This window comes from Dipodomys ordii, unplaced genomic scaffold (assembly GCF_000151885.1).
Source record: "Dipodomys ordii isolate 6190 unplaced genomic scaffold, Dord_2.0 Scaffold18, whole genome shotgun sequence".
NCBI classification, from domain to species: Eukaryota; Metazoa; Chordata; class Mammalia; order Rodentia; family Heteromyidae; genus Dipodomys; species Dipodomys ordii.
Genome location: NW_012267234.1, coordinates 7,247,221 through 7,263,740, shown reverse-complemented (window position 1 = coordinate 7,263,740; position 16,520 = coordinate 7,247,221). Strand labels below are relative to the sequence as shown.

General features: G+C 52.5%; 2 protein-coding genes across 2 annotated transcripts in view; one reads left to right on the top strand and one right to left on the bottom strand.

The window, feature by feature from the left end:
• Kctd19 (potassium channel tetramerization domain containing 19) overlaps nt 1-3,318 on the top strand; it is a 31,377-nt gene extending 28,059 nt beyond the window's left edge. Inside the window, exons 13-16 of the mRNA XM_013012812.1 lie at nt 369-560; nt 714-868; nt 1,192-1,293; nt 3,065-3,318. Coding sequence (XP_012868266.1) covers nt 369-560; nt 714-868; nt 1,192-1,293; nt 3,065-3,181 — 566 coding nt within the window. The 3' untranslated portion in view covers nt 3,182-3,318. The remainder of the gene's footprint in view (nt 1-368; nt 561-713; nt 869-1,191; nt 1,294-3,064) is intronic.
• A 360-nt stretch (nt 3,319-3,678) lies between these two features.
• On the bottom strand, nt 3,679-13,204 carry Plekhg4 (pleckstrin homology domain containing, family G (with RhoGef domain) member 4). Its single transcript, XM_013012658.1, has 22 exons — nt 12,691-13,204; nt 12,461-12,556; nt 12,262-12,385; nt 12,080-12,173; nt 11,680-11,754; nt 11,487-11,603; nt 11,243-11,341; nt 11,006-11,151; nt 10,719-10,857; nt 10,506-10,622; nt 7,843-8,025; nt 7,121-7,595; nt 7,015-7,042; nt 6,694-6,940; nt 6,036-6,125; nt 5,735-5,956; nt 5,485-5,655; nt 5,221-5,398; nt 4,708-4,824; nt 4,315-4,551; nt 4,118-4,233; nt 3,679-3,690 (listed from the first exon to the last, which is right to left on the bottom strand). The coding sequence occupies exons 1-22, from the start codon at nt 13,202-13,204 to the stop codon at nt 3,679-3,681; spliced, it is 3,597 nt and encodes a 1,198-aa protein (XP_012868112.1).
• Nucleotides 13,205-16,520: the final 3,316 nt, after the last annotated feature.

The following is a 16,520-nucleotide window of genomic DNA, read 5'->3' as shown; positions in this document are numbered from 1 at the left end:
TTAGTTGATTTATCAGGGTGCCAAATATCCATTCTTTCAGAGTGCAAAAACATAAAGAGCTGGCCCAAAAAGCACTTCTTAGTTTTATAGATTAATAGTCTTCTATGGAGCTTGTACCGGCCTTGAGACTAATCTTAGTTCAACAATAGAGTCCCTTGGAGTTCTGAAATTCAGTACTTGCAATAATATTGGGCTGTAAAGAGGAAAGGTCACAACAGTGACCTGAGTGCTACTTATGAGAAGCAGGAGGCCTCTAGATGGTTGGGGTGATTGAATGTACTGGTCTGTCACCAGAGGTGCCCTCTCTGCTTCGGCTCTGAGCCTCAGCTCTTAAGCCTAAGGAGAGCTCCCTCCCCTTGTTGTTACAGAAAGGCCTACACCTGAGCAGCCTTTGCCTACTGCGGGTGGTGTGGACAATCCGGGGATCATCCTCAAAGTGACTCACCCTCCTGTGGTGGGTAGTGATGGCTCCTGCATGTTCTTTGAGGATAGCATCATCTACACCACTCAGATGGACAGCTTCAGACACACACCACTCACAACCATCCCCCAGACTCAAGGTAAGGCTCTGGAGCCAGCCCTGGCCAAGTACCTCCCCAGTGTACGTTAGGGAACAATGTCCTTGGGAGCACTATGTCTTCCCATCCCCACAGCTGTCTCTAACATCATAGCTATGGACAGATGTAGCCATATTGACTCTCCCTCTTCCACAGAGGTAACCTTCCTGAGTTTCTCTTTGTCTTGGGAAGAGATGTTTTATGCACAGAAATGTCACCGCTTCCTGACAGACATCATCTTGGATTCCATCAGGCAAAAGGACCCCAAAGCTATCACAGCCAAAGTGGTCTCCTTAGCAAACCGGCTGTGGGTATGTGACAGGCCCCAGGCCTTGGGACACCTTGTACCTTCTCTACCTGTCCCCCTACTCCAGTAGTAAGTGGTAGAATATAAGTGGATACAAGCCGTAATGGGAAGTGGGGAAAAGAAATGAGGAGCAGACGGTGGCAGAAAGTACAGGGTTAAGAAGGCAGGGCCGTTGCCTGGACAGAGCTGTGGCTAAGAGGCAGATTTGGAGTGCCTACCCAAAACCCCTGTGGCTCCTGCAGGCCCAGTGAAGTCCTTGCTCTGCACGTCATTCTGAGGGCCTGGGAAATGCTTGCAGCCCTATCTGACCATGGGCTCTCCCGGCAGACCCTGCACATCAGCCCCAAGCAGTTTGTGGTGGATCTGCTGGCCATCACTGGCTTCAAGGATGACCGGCATACCCAGGAACGCCTGTACAGCTGGGTGGAGGTGAGACTCACCTGCACCCCAATGGGAATGGCAACTCTATGGATACTGTCTTGCTGCCCAAGAGCCAGGCCAATAATATTCAACACATTAAGCAGGTAGCTAGGCCACTGACCCCTGACTCAGGGAAGGAGAAATGATGAACGAAATTAACCAACCAAGAATAGTCAAAAAGTGAAAACATTTAGGATGTTGGATTTGATGAACTGTCCTCCAATGATACCAAGTAGCCTTCACCAATAACAACCTTGGCCACACTTACGTAAGCAGGTCATGGGAGGCCAAGCCCATGAGCACAGGAGTCAGGGCTTCCCAACTAGTGATACTGACTTCACCATGATGACTTTAGCCATGTTGTCATCATTCTTCATACTTAAGCTGCTTCAAAGCATTTTTTGGTAAAGGAAAACTTATTCAAGAAAGGGAAGTGGAGCCAGGCACCAGTGGCTCACGCCTGTAATTCTAGCTACTCAGGAGGCTGAGATCTGAGGATAGAGATTCAAAGACAGCCTGGGCAGGAAAATCCATGAGATTCCTTTTTTTTTGGGGGGGGGGAGGGGGGTCCGGTCGTGGGGCCTGAACTCTGGGCCTGGGCACTGTCCCTCAGCTCTTCAGCTCAAGGCTAGCGCTCTACCACTTGAGCCACAGTGCCACTTCCGGCTTTTTTCTTTTTGCTTATGCGGTGCTGAGGAATCGAACCCAGGGCCTCAGGCATGCAAGGCAAGCGCTCTACCACTAAGCTACCTTCCCAGCCCCCATGAGATTATTATCTTCAATTAACTACCAGAAAACCGGGATTGGTGCTATGGCTCAAGTGGTAGAGCACTGGCCTTGAGCTGAAGAGCTGAGGGACCACGCACAGGCCCAGAGTTCAAGCCCCATGACTGACCCAAAAAAAAGCAAAAAAGAAAGAAAAGTAGGGAAGTGGAGTTGGGGCTCAAGTAATAGAGCCAGCCTTGAGTAAAAAAGCTGAAGTAGAGCATAGAGCCTGAGACCCTTAATTCAAGCCCCAGTACTGGCATACAACATACACACATGCATGTGCATGCACATATATACACACACAGTAAAATATATTCAAAAATGATCAAGTTTTTTTTTTTTTTGGGGGGGGGTTAGTCATGGGGCTTGAACTCTGGGCCTGGACGCCGTCCCTCAGCTCTTCAGCTCAAGGCAAGCGTTCTACCACTTAAGCCACAGTGCCACTTCTGGTTTTCTGGAGGTTAATTGGAGATAAGAATCTCATGGACTTTCCTGCCCGGGCTGGCTTTGAACCGTGATCCTCAGATTTCAGCTTCCTGAGTAGCTAGGATTACAGGTGTGAGCCACCGGTGCCCAGCTGATTTTTCTTCTTTGATTTGATAAAATTTAAGTATTATAGATAGGAAAGATTTAGCTAATTTCTCATTAACTTGACATTACCATACCAAGTGTATAGTTACAATAGCACTCACTTAAACACACTAGTACCCTTACTAACAGGTCTCTGGCTTGCCTATTACTGGTAAAAATGAAGTCAGCATATATAGCCAGAAAGTGGAAATCAGTAGCAGGCAAAACATTCTTGGTCAGCTGGTCATTCTGCCCACTTCCCATGAAAGCCACAACCCCGTGAGATGCCTTTGCGCAGAACTTTGCCTACAGCATCAAAGGCCCCTAACAATGGGGCTTTCCCTATCCCTGCTTCCAACCAGATGGGAAAATCTCACCCACATGGAGACAGAATAAGGCAAGTGGCCTGGAAATCAGGGATAAGACAAGTCTTTCCTTGCAGCTCACACTGCCTTTTGCCAGGAAATATGGCCGCTGTGTGGACCTGCTCATCCAAAGGGGCCTGTCTAGGTCTGTCTCCTATTCTGTCCTGGGCAAATACTTACTACAAGAGGGCTAGAATGCCCAGAGTTGCTGTTTCCCAAGCCCCAAACCCATCAACATTTTAACTGGATTAATTCCAAGAATGCATGTGCTTAGCCATGGGTACAAATCAGTTTTTTTTAATTGTAAACAAATAAAAGAGTAAATCACAAATGAAAGGCATAGACTCTTTTGAGACCCTAGTGGCTTATTGACTAATAAGATAACAGTAAACTTTAAATGAAAACTGTTCAAAAGGCATCACATCAAAATAACCAAACTGTCTAGAAAACAAAAGGCTGGGCCTGACAGGGGAGGCAAGGGGCAAAAGCCCTTCAGAGGTGGGCTTGCCCCTTAGTCTGGGGAGCCTGAGTTTAAGGCTAGAGGTTAGAAAGCACCTGCTGTGAACCAAGCTGTGCACCTGTGTCCCTCCTGAGAGCTAGGGGCAGCCCAGTCACTGCCTAGAGCACTACAGTACCCCACCAGCCTAGAGTTTAGAAATATCCTTTGTGCCAGACTGTCCCTAATTTACAATTAGAGTGGGAGCTGGAAGGGACCAAGAGGAGAAGACATGGAGGCAAGAACCTATGATCATAGCAGTTGTTTAGTCCCAATAGCCAGACACCTCTAAAGAGGCCCCAGGCTAGTCCATGGATGGTCACAGCATCAGAAAGGGTAGTCAACATGGCTGTACAGGTGGAAAGGAGGTAGCTCTGGTACTAGTCATGCCTTGGTCACAGCAGATCAGGAGAAGTGATGTTTCTTGGAGGTCCTGACTACTGGATCATCTTCGAGCCTGGGCTCAGACCTGTAGTTCCAGGCCAGGTATGAATGCCTGCTTCCCTGGTTCTGGGACAGGGAGGTCTCTGGGAAATGACTCTGTGCCTCCCTATCTCCAGCTGTCCTCCATTGGCCAGAGAACCAGGGTAGGATACAGGGACTAATGGATACAAGACAGAAAGATAGCACTTACATAATACAGGTCCTCAAGGCCTCTGCTCAGAGCCTGCCCTGACACACAGCTGCTGTCAGAGCCACTGGAACCACTGGCTGATGGGCACTGGGATGAGACCTCTGAGTCTTCAGGAGCTAGAGAGAAGGACTGGGTGAGTTTCAGTAGGGGAGGCCCAGAAAGCCACAACTCCTGTATCTAGATAAGCCTTGACATACTCAAAGAGGGCTGGCTGCCCAGCTCTGCCTCAGTCTCCAGTGCGGCTTCCTCTGGGAAGTTGGGGGGATACAGGGGCCAGCGGACGCCCAGAGGAGTTGGATCTCTATACAGATGCAAGTTGAGAGAACCCAGCACAGAGCAGGAGGCACGGTCTCCAGGAAGCGTGCTTGTGGCACCCACGTAAGGGCTGTCATAGTCCAATGGAGCCACAGCAATGGAGGCCCGAGAGCGAATTTCTATGTTAAGAGAGAGAGTCAAGTTGAGACAGGTCCTAGGTCAGAACCCTGTCTTGCCTGAGGTCTCCAAGGCAGTACAGGCCAGGGCTGACAAAGGTCCACTGCCTCCTGCACAGTTTTCCTCACCCCCACCTCCTGTCCCCTCCTGCCCACTACCTCGACCCTTCAGGACATAGTTGATGTTGCGGTCGTTGATAGCTTCCTCGCTGGGGGCAATGTCCCGGAAGGCCTTGTTCCCCACACCCATGGACACCATCTCAGCCATGCGCACCTCTGAGTGGAGAGTAGACATAAGTGAGGCCCATAAGTCTTTTGAGGCCTATAAGTCTTTCTTGTATACCCATATCCTATGGATTACTGTCCTGTGCCCTGAGCCTTTCTGGTGCCAGATTTTCTCCTCCCAACCATTCCTAAGGTAGGTTCTATAATGCCTTTGTAGAGGTGAGGCTCTGGATGCCTAAAGAAGTTAATTATTTCCCCAAGTTAGACAGTGGTTGCAGGATTGGCTGACTTTGAACTTTTTTCTCTTGCAATGGTGGCTGCCACAGGGCCTTCTCCCCTTTCCCACGCTCTTCTGGGTTCTTAAGTCCTCTCTGGATCCCTAAAAGACATATATCCATATATCCTGTGGGGAGGGAAGTACAGGGTAAAGTAAGAGTCAGGACTCACCCTTGTTGTGGACAGCCTGCCTCCAGAGCAGGCGAGAGATGTCAGCCGTCCAGGCCTGCTTGGTAGCCAAGCTGGAGGCCTGCAGCACAAAGGTGTCCTTGGCCTTGCGGCGTCGGAACCAAATCTCAAAACGCAGTTTGCTATCCCCACAGCATTCAGTAAGGCCCAGGTCTGCCATCTGTATGGCCAGGGCAGAGGGGTTGGTAAGGCATGCGTGAGAATTGGGGACTGGCACAGGGTGGGGGCAGGATCTGGTCCGCCTACCTTAAAGGAGCGCTTGTAGGTAAACACGTCAACACCTGTGGGCCCATGGCGAGGCTTGCTGAAGAGCAGCAGTTCCTCAAAGAGGAAAACACGGCGCAGGGACTTGTGGCGCCCACTGCGCACCACAAACTCATCCTGTCGCACCAACTGCCCCTGTTCTTTTAGGTTAACCTGTAAAGTTGGGGCCTAGTGGGTGCCTGATCCCTCCTACACCCATAGCACCTGCCCACCGTGGCCTGGGATGACTCACATCACAGCCCTGGATGGCATCCATGGCTAGCAGGTCATTGCCGTGTCGTAGTTGGAAGTGGACGAGGTTCTGGGCAGCTTGCAGGGCACTCAGCTCTTGTACAGGGCCCCCGCAGGCCCGGGCCAGCTCCTGCAGCAGCAGCGCATACTTGCTCATGCGCTGGATGGGCTTTAGCAGGTAGGAGGCTAAGTCCAGCCGGTCTCCCAGGGCTTGCTGCTTGTCCTACCAGGTAGGTGGGAAATCACTGAGTTTCAGAGTATGCCACCTACCTTCCCCCTCATACAGTTTTGGGCTTTCCTACCTTGAAGAAGGCATGACCATAGCTGGTCATCAGGGCATCAGAACGAGGTTTATTCTTGCTGTAGAGTGCGTACATCCCAAACTGCACCCTCTACAAAGACACATGGTCAGGTCAGGTGCAAAGGCTACCCCTATCCCAGGCAAACCACTCTTTTGACTAAAATGTCAACAGATGGTTCACAGAGGGATCCTTCCACAGACACTGCTTTGAATAAGCAAGAACAGCACAGTGAAGATGAGGCAGGCCTCTGTGAAAGAAGTCTCCTCAAACAGCCTCTGCATTCAGCTCTGTCCCTCCATGGCTCTGAGACGATCTCTGGTATTACCTCACCTCAGACCATCTTTCCTCACTACATTCAGCCATGCTCACCATGACTGGCAAGCTTTGTACTGGCTCTTTCCTGGTGTGGAACTCATTTTGGTTCCTCTAGCCTAAGTTCAAATACCCACTGCCATACCAGTACCTCATGTTATCTGTCCTGCTTCTTTTCCTAGCCCAACGTGTAACCTAGAATGATCTTTTCATGTGTCTCCCCTATATAAATAAAACTACCCTGAGACTCTGGGACCTTGTGGATCTGACTCTTTGCTGTACCTAGCACAGGACAACAGCTCATTGGGAGGGGGGGGAGATCATCAGCCAGACCTCGGTGGCTTACATGGCGCAGGAAGGCATAGGCCACTCGGGGAGGATGCCTGGTGCAAGCCTCCAGTTCACGAAGGAAAAAATGGGAATGGAAGTCCCGCAGCTTCTCCAGGTTGCCAAAGAGGTGGGCACGCTGGCCTCGGAGGCCCTGAGGCACATCAGGGCGATCCAGCTCAGGGAAATAGTTCTCCATGGTATAGTCAAGAGCCCGGACATATTCCCGTTCTGTGGCCACCATCTCTGCCAGCACAAGCTGAAGCCTGCCAGGGAAGAAGAGTCAGGACCCAAGATATGGTCCTTCCACGACCCTCCCTGACATGCCCACTGCCTGTACCTGTTGGGGCTCCTGAGGTCAGAGCTGCCTGGTGGAGACACAGTGGAGGGCTGGGTACCTCCTCCAGACTCTGGTACATGGCAGGCAGTAGCAGTGGTGGAGCTGCCAGGTGGAGGCATAGTTGAGGATGATCTGAGCTGGGCACCTCCTCCAGACTCTGGTCTGTGGCAGGCAGTGACAGTGGCTGCTCGGTGACAGTGGTGCACAGCCTCTCGGAGACTCTGGCCCAGGTTCTGGTCAAAGCTGTAGGACTTCCTCAGGGGAGGGGTGGCAGGTACAGTGGGGACCTGGCTGGCACACAAGCTAGCTGTGCTGCCTGTTGGTAGTGACTTCAGCGCAGCCTCTAGCTTCTGGTCTAGGGCCAGCCATGTATCCTGGCACCGGGTCCAGGCCCAGCGGCATTCCTGGCGGATGCCCTCTGAGCCCAGGCCTGTAGCCAGAGCCCACATTTTCCGGAAGTGAGCAGGAGGTAAGTCAGGGTTCTTGGTCCAGTGCAGCTGCAGCTGCTGCAGCACAACACCTGAGCGCTCCTGTTCCAGCTCTGCCAATACCTGCTGGCCCGCCTCAGCCCATGTTGAGGCCTGCAACATCAAGGCCACATGGGCATAAGAGGGGGACCTTGGAGAGTCTGCCACACCTTCTATCCCTCTACCCACTCTACTCCCAGGAGGCTGACTCCAGGCTAGTGCTTAGATTTTAAGATCAGACTGAAGGCAAAGAAACAGAACAGATAACAGGAAAAGCTCAGGCTATTGGGTGGAGCTGGGGCAGCCCTTTCCTCAGCCCCAATGACCAAAGAGCCAGGGACAAGGAAGCTCACCCACCCACCTGCTTGAGGAACTCAGAGAGCTTCTGGGCATCTGCCAGCCGCTGGCGCCTCTGAGCCAAAGCCCTAGAGAATTCTGTCAGCTGGGCTTTCAGGGTCAGAAAGCGTATTCCAGGGGGACCCAGCTCAGCAGCTTCCTGGCCAGCCAGGGACTGCAGAAACTTCTCACTTTGCCTGACTTGCTCCTGGAAAGAAAGACTGCACTCAGCTAGCTCAGGCCTGGGAGTCTGGCCCTGAACCTAGATCTTTCCTATTGACCATCTCCATGTCACTAAGTCTAAAGATGGAAAACCATCCTCTACCTACTCCATCCTACACAGCCCCCTCTCAAGCCTTCTGAGTCCACTTCTCAGCAGCACTCAGTCTTCTCTCTCCTGGGCCCCAACTCCTCCCACCCTCCTGGCCCTCCTTGTCCTCAGTTATTCCAGATGTTCTCCTTTCCTTAACTGGGTTCATAAGGACAGTGTGCTCTCCTCCAGGCAATCTTGTGTGATCACACCCCAAAGATCATTTCAACCCCCACAAAATGGCCCTCTACATCCTGACTCCAATCCCAAAGCCTTCCTTTTCACTCCTTCCCACCCATCTCAAAAGCACACCTATAAGCGGGATGCCTATAATCCTAGTTACTCAAGAGACTGAGATCTGATGATCACAGTTCAAAGCCAGTCCAGGCAGAAAAGTCTGTAGGACTCTTATCACCAATTAACCACCAGAAAACCAGAAGTGGGGCTGTGGCTCAAAGTGGTAGAAGGCTAGCCTTGAGCGAGAAAGCTCAGGGACAGCACCCAAGCCCTGAATTCATGCCCTACAACTGGGGGCAGGGAGGGGGGTGGAGGGGACCATACCTGTGATCTGACTTACAAATGCCCTTCCTTAGATTCTCCTCATCCCCTAGAACTTCCTAGGAACAGCACCCACTCATCTTTACAACTGCCTTCTCCACGTGGATGCATCAGCAAGTCCTATAAACTTTGCGAGTCCATCTCCCCGCACACCCACCATCCTGCCAGAAAAAGCACTAGAGCCAGTCCTCTCTACCTGCAGATCCCACATGGATTCAATTAATCTTACACTGGAAATGTTTGGAGGGAAAAAACAGTTCTGTAAGCCATGTGTCAGTGGCTCACGCTGTAATCCTAGCTGCTCAGGAGGTTGAGATCTGAGGATCACAGTTCAAAGACTGAACAGGAAAGTCTGAGAAACTCTTATCTCCAATTAACTACCAAAAAGCCAGAAATGGTGCTATGGTTTAAAGTGGCAGAGCATTAGCCTTGAGCACAAAAGCTCAAGGCCATTGCCCAGGTCCTACATTCAAGTCCCACCAACAGTACAAAAAGAAAAAAAAATCTGAAGAAATACAAACTTTTTTTCCCTGTCCTTATTCCTTAAATAGTCTTAACCATATACATAGCACATACACAATACCAGGTATAATTAATCTAGAGCAGGTTTAAAGTATATAGAAGGATATGTGTTGGTTATATAAAATACTATCCCATTTTTGTTGTGTTTTTTAAAATGGAGTTTTAAAAAAATTTCTGGGTGCTGGTGGCTCACACCTGAAATCCTAAATACTCAGAAGGCTGAGATCTGAGGATTGCAGTTCAAAGCCAGTCCCAGAAGAAAAGTCCCTGTGAGACTTTCATCTCTAGTTAACAACTGGAGCACTACCCTTGAGAGCAGAAGCTCAGGAACAGCACCCAGGCCCTGAGTTCAAGCCCCACAACTGACAAAAAAAAAATTATATGAGGAACTTGAGTATCTGCAGATTTAGGATTTAGATATAAGGTAGGTCATGGGACCCATTCTACACACACACACACACACACACACACACAGAGGTGAATACATTTTCCACTGTGTCTCTTCACTGGACTTCCACATCCACCCTACAAGACAAAGTGCGCACAGAAACCAAGAATATCTTCCTGGAATATGGAACTGACTATGAAACTTTCTTGCCCAAACTTTTCACTGTAACAGGGTGCAGTGATCAGCTTCATCTCATCTCTCCTGCTTCACATTTCAACCTCACTGGCTTTATAGTTTCTCAGGAACATATTTCCTCCTGACAACGGATCTTCAAACATGTTAGGCTGGGTGCTGGTGGCTCATGCCTGTAATCCTAGCTACTCAGGAGGCTGGAGATCTAAGGATCACAGTACAAAGCCAGCTTGGGAAGGAAAGTCCATGAGACTTTCCATGTGGCTTAAGTGGTAGAGCACTCGCCTTGAGCTGAAGAGCACTGAGACAGCACCCAAGCCCAGAGTTCAAGCCCCACAAATGACAATAAATAAATAAATAAATAAAAGCTATTTCCCAGCCTAAAATGACCATTTCCAAACCTCTTCCATCTGTTTGACCCCAAATTATCCTTCAACTTTCAGCTTAAAAAGTCCCTCCAAAATGTTTCCTAAAACACCTGCTTGATCAGGTCTTTGCTACGAAGGCAGGGAGAGGCACTGTACTGCTTCTCTCCAGAGTTCTTACCTCTGTCTGAAAACATGTATGTGACTATGAGCCTGGGTTCTAACGGATCTCCTCTGCTGCTTGGTGAGCTCCAAAAGAACTGGGTAGACTGGCTTGTTTTCACTCACTCCCGCCATCCTAGGCCCTGGGCAAATGCCTCAATCCCTCCAGAATGAACTATGTCCAAATTTACCTGGGCCACTTGGTCCAGTTCTTGAAAAGGGCCTTGGGCCTGGAGCAGCATGTCCAGTGAGGGTTCCCTTGGCTCTTCCAGGCCTGGCCAGCCTACCTCCTGTAGCCACACTTCAATCTGGATAGACATAAGCAGGGAATGGTGAGAACAGATGCTGGGGGGGGGGTCACCTTGGAAATCAACAGCAGCTGGCTCTGAATAAATGGTTCCCACCTGGTGCAGCCCACCCTCCTGGGCCTCCAGTGTTTGGAGCAGCTCAAAGGCTTGTATCCGCTGGTTGCTCTGCAAGGTCAGCTGGTGCAGGAGTCCATCCACTTGGCCATACAGCTCATCAGCCTTGTCCACTGCTGGCCTACATAGGGCATATGTGCTACTTGATACCTTGTGGGTCCTCTTACTCAATTCCACCCTGCCCTGAGACTCATAATCCTGGCTGGTACTGAGCCAGCCAGTTGAGTGCTCAGCAAGATATGGTGAGCAGGATCTGGGTTTGTACCTACCTATAGTCTGGGCTCAGGGTCATCTCTGAGACCTGCTTCAGCCAAGCCAGTTCCAAGCCCCCTTGGCATTGTATCCATGCCAGCTGTGGTGAGTCTAACACCTGCTGCATCAGGATTTGAGCCTGCTGTAGCAGCTGACCAACTTCCTATGATTAAGGGCAACAGGCAACGGTGGACGTGGGAGACAACAAGGAAGGAGTCTAAGAACATTCAGAGGTATGAGAAGGGGACACTCACTCCAGGTGCCATGGGCTGGGGCACAGCCTTCATTCTCTCAATGGCCTCCTGAAGCAGGGCACAAACCACCTGACAGCTCTGCAGTAGGGCTTCCAGACGCTGTGAGGAGGGGCAGGCATGATTAATGGGCAGTGCTGGTTCCAAGCCACTGCAGCCAGCTTTACTCAGGCTGACTCAGGAGAGCTCCTCTGCAGACCCGGCACTACACAACTCCCTTGTACTCTGCCACCCCTGGTGCACTGACCAACCGGAAATCCAGCCAGCTCTGGTGACAGTAAGGCAGGTGTCCTCCAAGCGAAGTGGGCAACACAGCAGTGGGGATGTAGGTCAGTAAGCTCTGATGGGAGGGCAGCTGCTCCAACTAAGAAGAAGGTGTTAGGAGCCAGAGTTGGTTGAAGAAAGAACCTACCTCCACCGCAATCACCCTGGCTCCTTACCTGAAGCCCTGAAGGCACTGCCTCTGACATCTTTCCCACTAGCAGTATCCTGTGTACAGATCCTGGAGCTGCTTCCTGCAAGGAATCAGAGCTCAGCCCCACCACCAACTTTTTTTTTTTTTGGTCGTTCTTGGGGCTTGAACTCTGGGCCTGGGCGCTGTCCCTCAGCTCTTCAGCTCAAGGCGAGCACTCTACCACTTGAGCTACAGCGCCACTTCCGGTTTTCTGGTGGTTTATTGGAGATAGGAGTCTCACGGTCTCTCCTGCCTGGGCTGGCTTTGAACCGAGATCCTCAGATCTCAGCCTCCTGAGTAGTTTAGGATTACAGGCGTGAGCCACCAGCGCCCGGCCCACCACCAACTCTTAAAGGAATGAAATGGAGCCACACTCCTGTACTCACTTGTAGTTTCCTGAGCCCCCAGAAGAGAGAAGAACTCGGGGAAGAAATTCGAGCATCAACTACTACAGTCAGTCCTAGGGCCTGTACTTCGGGCCTAAAGGGATGAGCTTTATTTTAATATCCGATTTCCAAACCCTGAAAATGCTGGCTCAAATTCAGTCCTCCAACCACTTCCTCCAAACCTGGGGATTCCTCGCAGGTAGAGCAGGAGGCAGATGAGTTCATGGCTGTTGCACTTGGGGTGAAGCCAGGCTGAGCTGTTGGCACACAGCAGCAGCACTGCTCGGCCTTCTACATCCCGAGTCCCTGGGGAGATGAGATAGTAAACACCCACCCAATGGAGGCGCCCATCTTCCATCACTACCAGACTCTCCCAGTTACCTGGCAAGGCAGCCATGCCACTGGCCAGCAGCTCCCAGGTGAGGTCTTGGGCTAGGAGGCAGTCAGAAAGCTTAGGAACGCTGGATCCAGTGGGGTCTTGAGAAGGGAAATGGCCTGGGTCATTATTGGACCCCTACCCATAGGCCAGGGCTGAGTAGAGTCAGAGACTTCATAAATCTCAACACCTACCCCCAGGTATAGCCATCCTTCCTGAGGCCAGCCTTCCTTACCTGCCTTCAGTAGCTTTGATGAAGTCTCTGGTAGAGGGTCTCCAAGGTCCACAGTGTTGGACAGCAACCCTCCAGCAACAAAGCTAGCTGGCAATGTCCCACCTGGACCCTCGCCCCTTACCACACCTCCCCCTCCGTTGTCACTTTCATCTTGAGCTAGGTTGAGCTGGGAGGACATGGGACTCAGAAGGCTCTCCATTCCAGTGAGGGCTGGCTCCTCTGACTGGACTGAGGAGCCTCCTAATGTAGTCCTCTGGCCATCTCCTGACCCGTCCACTGCCCTTGGTTCTGGAGGTGACCGCAGTTCCCTGGATAAGGGGCTGTCCTGTAGCTTTTTGCTCTGAGCTGCCCCTGCAATTGGTCTTGAAGGACGGGGGACCTTAACCTGTATCTGAGTAGCAGGGTCCTCCTTCTCCTCCCAAGCATCCCTGAAACTGCACACAGCAAACCTCCAGTCTGTGGCATGGCCCTGGGAATCTCGGGACACTTTCCCATCCTCCAAGGGCCCTGCCATCACCCGGTGCTAAGAATTGGTCGGTCTGCTCTGGGCAAATGAGCCAGTGACTGGGCACCAGTGTAAAGGAAAAGCCAAGCTCATCCAGGAACTGGATTGAAGATGGTCTGGCAGTCCTCCACCGGCAATGCAGGCAGGGCGCCCTAGGCCATAGAAGGTGCCAGAACCCAGGGAATGCCGTGGCTGTTGGAGTTCGGGCCTGCGGAAGAAGAACACCAGGGGGTGAGGATCGCCCTTCGGCTCAGACCCGCGTCGCGCTCCCATGAGTCTTTGCACGGTGGGGGCCCCACGGTCGGACACGCCCTCACGCCCCGGCTTCGCAGGCCCTCCAGACCCCAGCAGGCCCCAGTCACGGCGCGGGGGCTGGTGCGCGCCTCCTTCGCCCATAACCTGCACTCAGGGAACAGTGAAGTCGAGGAAGCTGCGCAGCTGGACCCATCGAACTCACCGCGGCCTCGACGGCAGGTACAGCGCGGCCGCCCGGCGTTCACGGACGCCGCCTACTGGTGGAAGAGAGGAAGCACGAGGCCACTATGGGCACCCGGCGTTGCTGCTCCCCCTAGGGGCCGGAGGGCAGAGTCACAGCTCAGCCCGTAGGTCCCGGTGGCAGGGAAACGCGACGGCGCCGAAGCTCAGCCTCCCCGCGCGCCCCGACCGACCCCTCCCCGGGGGCACGCGGCTCCCCACCCCCGGCGCCCTGCGGACTCGGCGCGCCCTCCCTCGGCTGCGACCAACGGCTGCTCCGCGGCTCCGGCAGCGATGCCCCTCGAGGGTGAGCGGGCGGCTGGCTCCCGCAGGGTGGGGCGGGGGCTTGCGGGACACGAGTCGCTTTGGCACGCGCCGAGGAAGTCTCGGTGTCGGGTGGGCGCGCCGCCTTGCCACCTTGCCGGGTAAGATCTGCCCCTTTCCTCGGGCGAAACGACGCGTACTTACTTCTGTCGACGCCCAAATCTGGTCCCAAGAAGACAAGTGTGGGCCCAGAGTTTCTGGAGGTTTCTAGAGGCAGACCCTTAAGCCCGGAGCAGCTCCTGGCGGCTTCTGGGAGCCCCTGGGGGTATCTTCATGAAGGATGGGAGCGAAGGGCACCGTGCTGCATCCCCACCTCGCTCCTGATCTCCAAGTTCTCCCACTCAAAGACAGGATGGTACCGGTTCAGGGTGCAAATCTGACCCCGCACTAATTAGCCTGCCTTCCGCCAGACTTGGTCCTTAGCACCAGCAAAACAAAAACAAAACACCTTTGTCATTGAGATTGAGACAAGATACCACGCCCTGAAGGTGCTATTACTTGGGCTGGAAGGTGGAGGAATCATCAGTGAGGCCTCAGGGATGGGAACAGACTCAGGCTTGGCGGAATCCACCAGACCCCTCGGCCCCTTTGCTTTCCCAGGAACCTCCCCTCCTCCCCCCAGCCCCAGAGTCCAGCTAAATAGACCAATGCTGAGTTTCTTGTCTTGGAACCTGAGAAAACATCCTAGGCCTGACTCCACTCACCTGTTGAGGTTGCTCCAGGGATTCTCTTCTCTTTGCACCTCACTTTCCTCACCTGTTTAAAAAGAAAAAAAAAAGTTATTCTTTTTCTCCTGGGATTACAGATGGACCAAGACAGACTGACTGTGTTCATTCCCTGTCGCATCATTCCACCCTCTGGGATCTTGAAATCATGAAAGGCACTTGGATAGTTGTGAAATTCCTCCAAGCACTGAAATTTGGGGTCCCTTCAGTACATGTGAGCTTGTACTCACATATATTTTGTGTGGAGATTGGGGTGGGGGTGGGGGCTACAGCAGAGCCAGGCCCTTGGTCCCTGGGTCCCTGGAGGAGAGCACAGTGGGGTAATGCCTTCTGGATCCTAAGGAAGGAATCCTCTTCATGAACATAGACAGGAGCAGCAGCCACAGGGGGAATGCGGCTGCCTGCCCATCCCAGCACCCAGCATCCAGACCCCCAGGCAGATACTGAAGAGGAACAAGGAACCAGGGCTGTCTTCAGAGTTGTCCTGCTCCAACCTCAGCTCCCAGAACTTTCTTCCCTCCCTCCTTTGGCTTCACTGAGCATTGGGTCCAACCTTGGCTCCTTCCTCAGCTCTGTCCCAGGGCCACCCCCACTGAGTCACTGATTCTCCCTCCCTCCCCCATCCACTCTCCACTCCCACCCAGCAGCCAGGCCCCTCAGGAGCCCTAAGAGGAACCTGCTGGCAGGAACACATACCCTCCCAGTGCCAGAAGCAAAGAAGAGGCTTTGGCAGGTTCTGGCTGACCCTGGCCTCTGGGCACAGCAGGCAGTCAGGGGAGGCACAGACAGGCTGAGATAGAAGCAGGGCTTTGCCCTGGTTTCCCCACTCCACATAGAATGTGCATTGTAAGCAGACTGCATGTTGTCCACTTCTGTACTTCCAGCACCAATGGGCCTGTACAGGGCCTGGCACAGAATGTTGGGGGGAAGGGTCTGAGTCTGGTCACACTGCTCCTGCCTTCCTGAGGCTCCTCATTGGTGGGACACCTGAAAACCAGAGTCACAGATGAAGCCAGATTCAGAGGCCCAGACTGAAAGGGAGACAGAAGAGACGGAGAGCTGCAGGATACACAGTACCAGGGATGGCAGAGATACAGAGAGAAACAGGGACAGACTGAAGCCCAGTGGGGACCATTGAGGGGCTAGGCCGGGAGCCAACCTGGGGTGGCTGACCACAGTAGGTTCTGTGGGCTGAGCTTGCAAGACTGAACAGTGACTCACGGAGCCCATCTCTGTGGCTCTTCTAGCAACTGAATCTACTCACAGCAGCCTTTTCCACTGAGATCATAAAATTCGAATGGCCTGCCCCTTCTCCACCCTTCACTCAGCCTTCCATTCTTTGCTAACAGGAATCAATCAGAAGTATGTGATCTGGGGGAAGGGGAGGCTTAGTGATAATAGACCCATAATAATTTCCTTCACTGCATCCCAAACCTTCCAGTCCTCTTTCACCTTTGGCCTAAATAAACTTGAGCTTCCAGACTTAAGTAAAAATCCAAATGACTTTCTGACTCCAGACTCCAGAGGCATCGTAGCCCAGTTCCTAGACTGGCTGGGAAAACACAGTTGATTATAAGTCTTGTCTCCTACTGTCTCCTCTGCCTGGAAGAGCCTTGCCCATCAGCCCTAACCAAACTCCTTCCTTCGAGGCCTGGCTACAACACCTCCTCCTTCTGGAAGCCCTCCCCTCCCCCATCTTGTCCCACCAGCTGGCTACTAGTTCCCCCCCTGTACAACAGAACCTCCTTGTCTTCTCAATCCTGTAAGCTGTGCTCACCTGCTTTCTGTCCTCCGTAGATCTG

Bases quoted from the DNA above. Each gene is read 5' to 3' on its own strand.
- Plekhg4 (XM_013012658.1), bottom strand. From the start codon at position 13,204: ATGGCAGGGCCCTTGGAGGATGGGAAAGTGTCCCGAGATTCCCAGGGC. The intron at 7,596-7,842 runs GTGGGTGGGTGA...TTGATGTTGCAG, and splicing joins TCTCTGAGTTCCTCAAGCAG to GCCTCAACATGGGCTGAGGC. The intron at 7,043-7,120 runs GCAGCTCCACCA...TGTCTCCACCAG, and splicing joins CTCAACTATGCCTCCACCTG to GCAGCTCTGACCTCAGGAGC.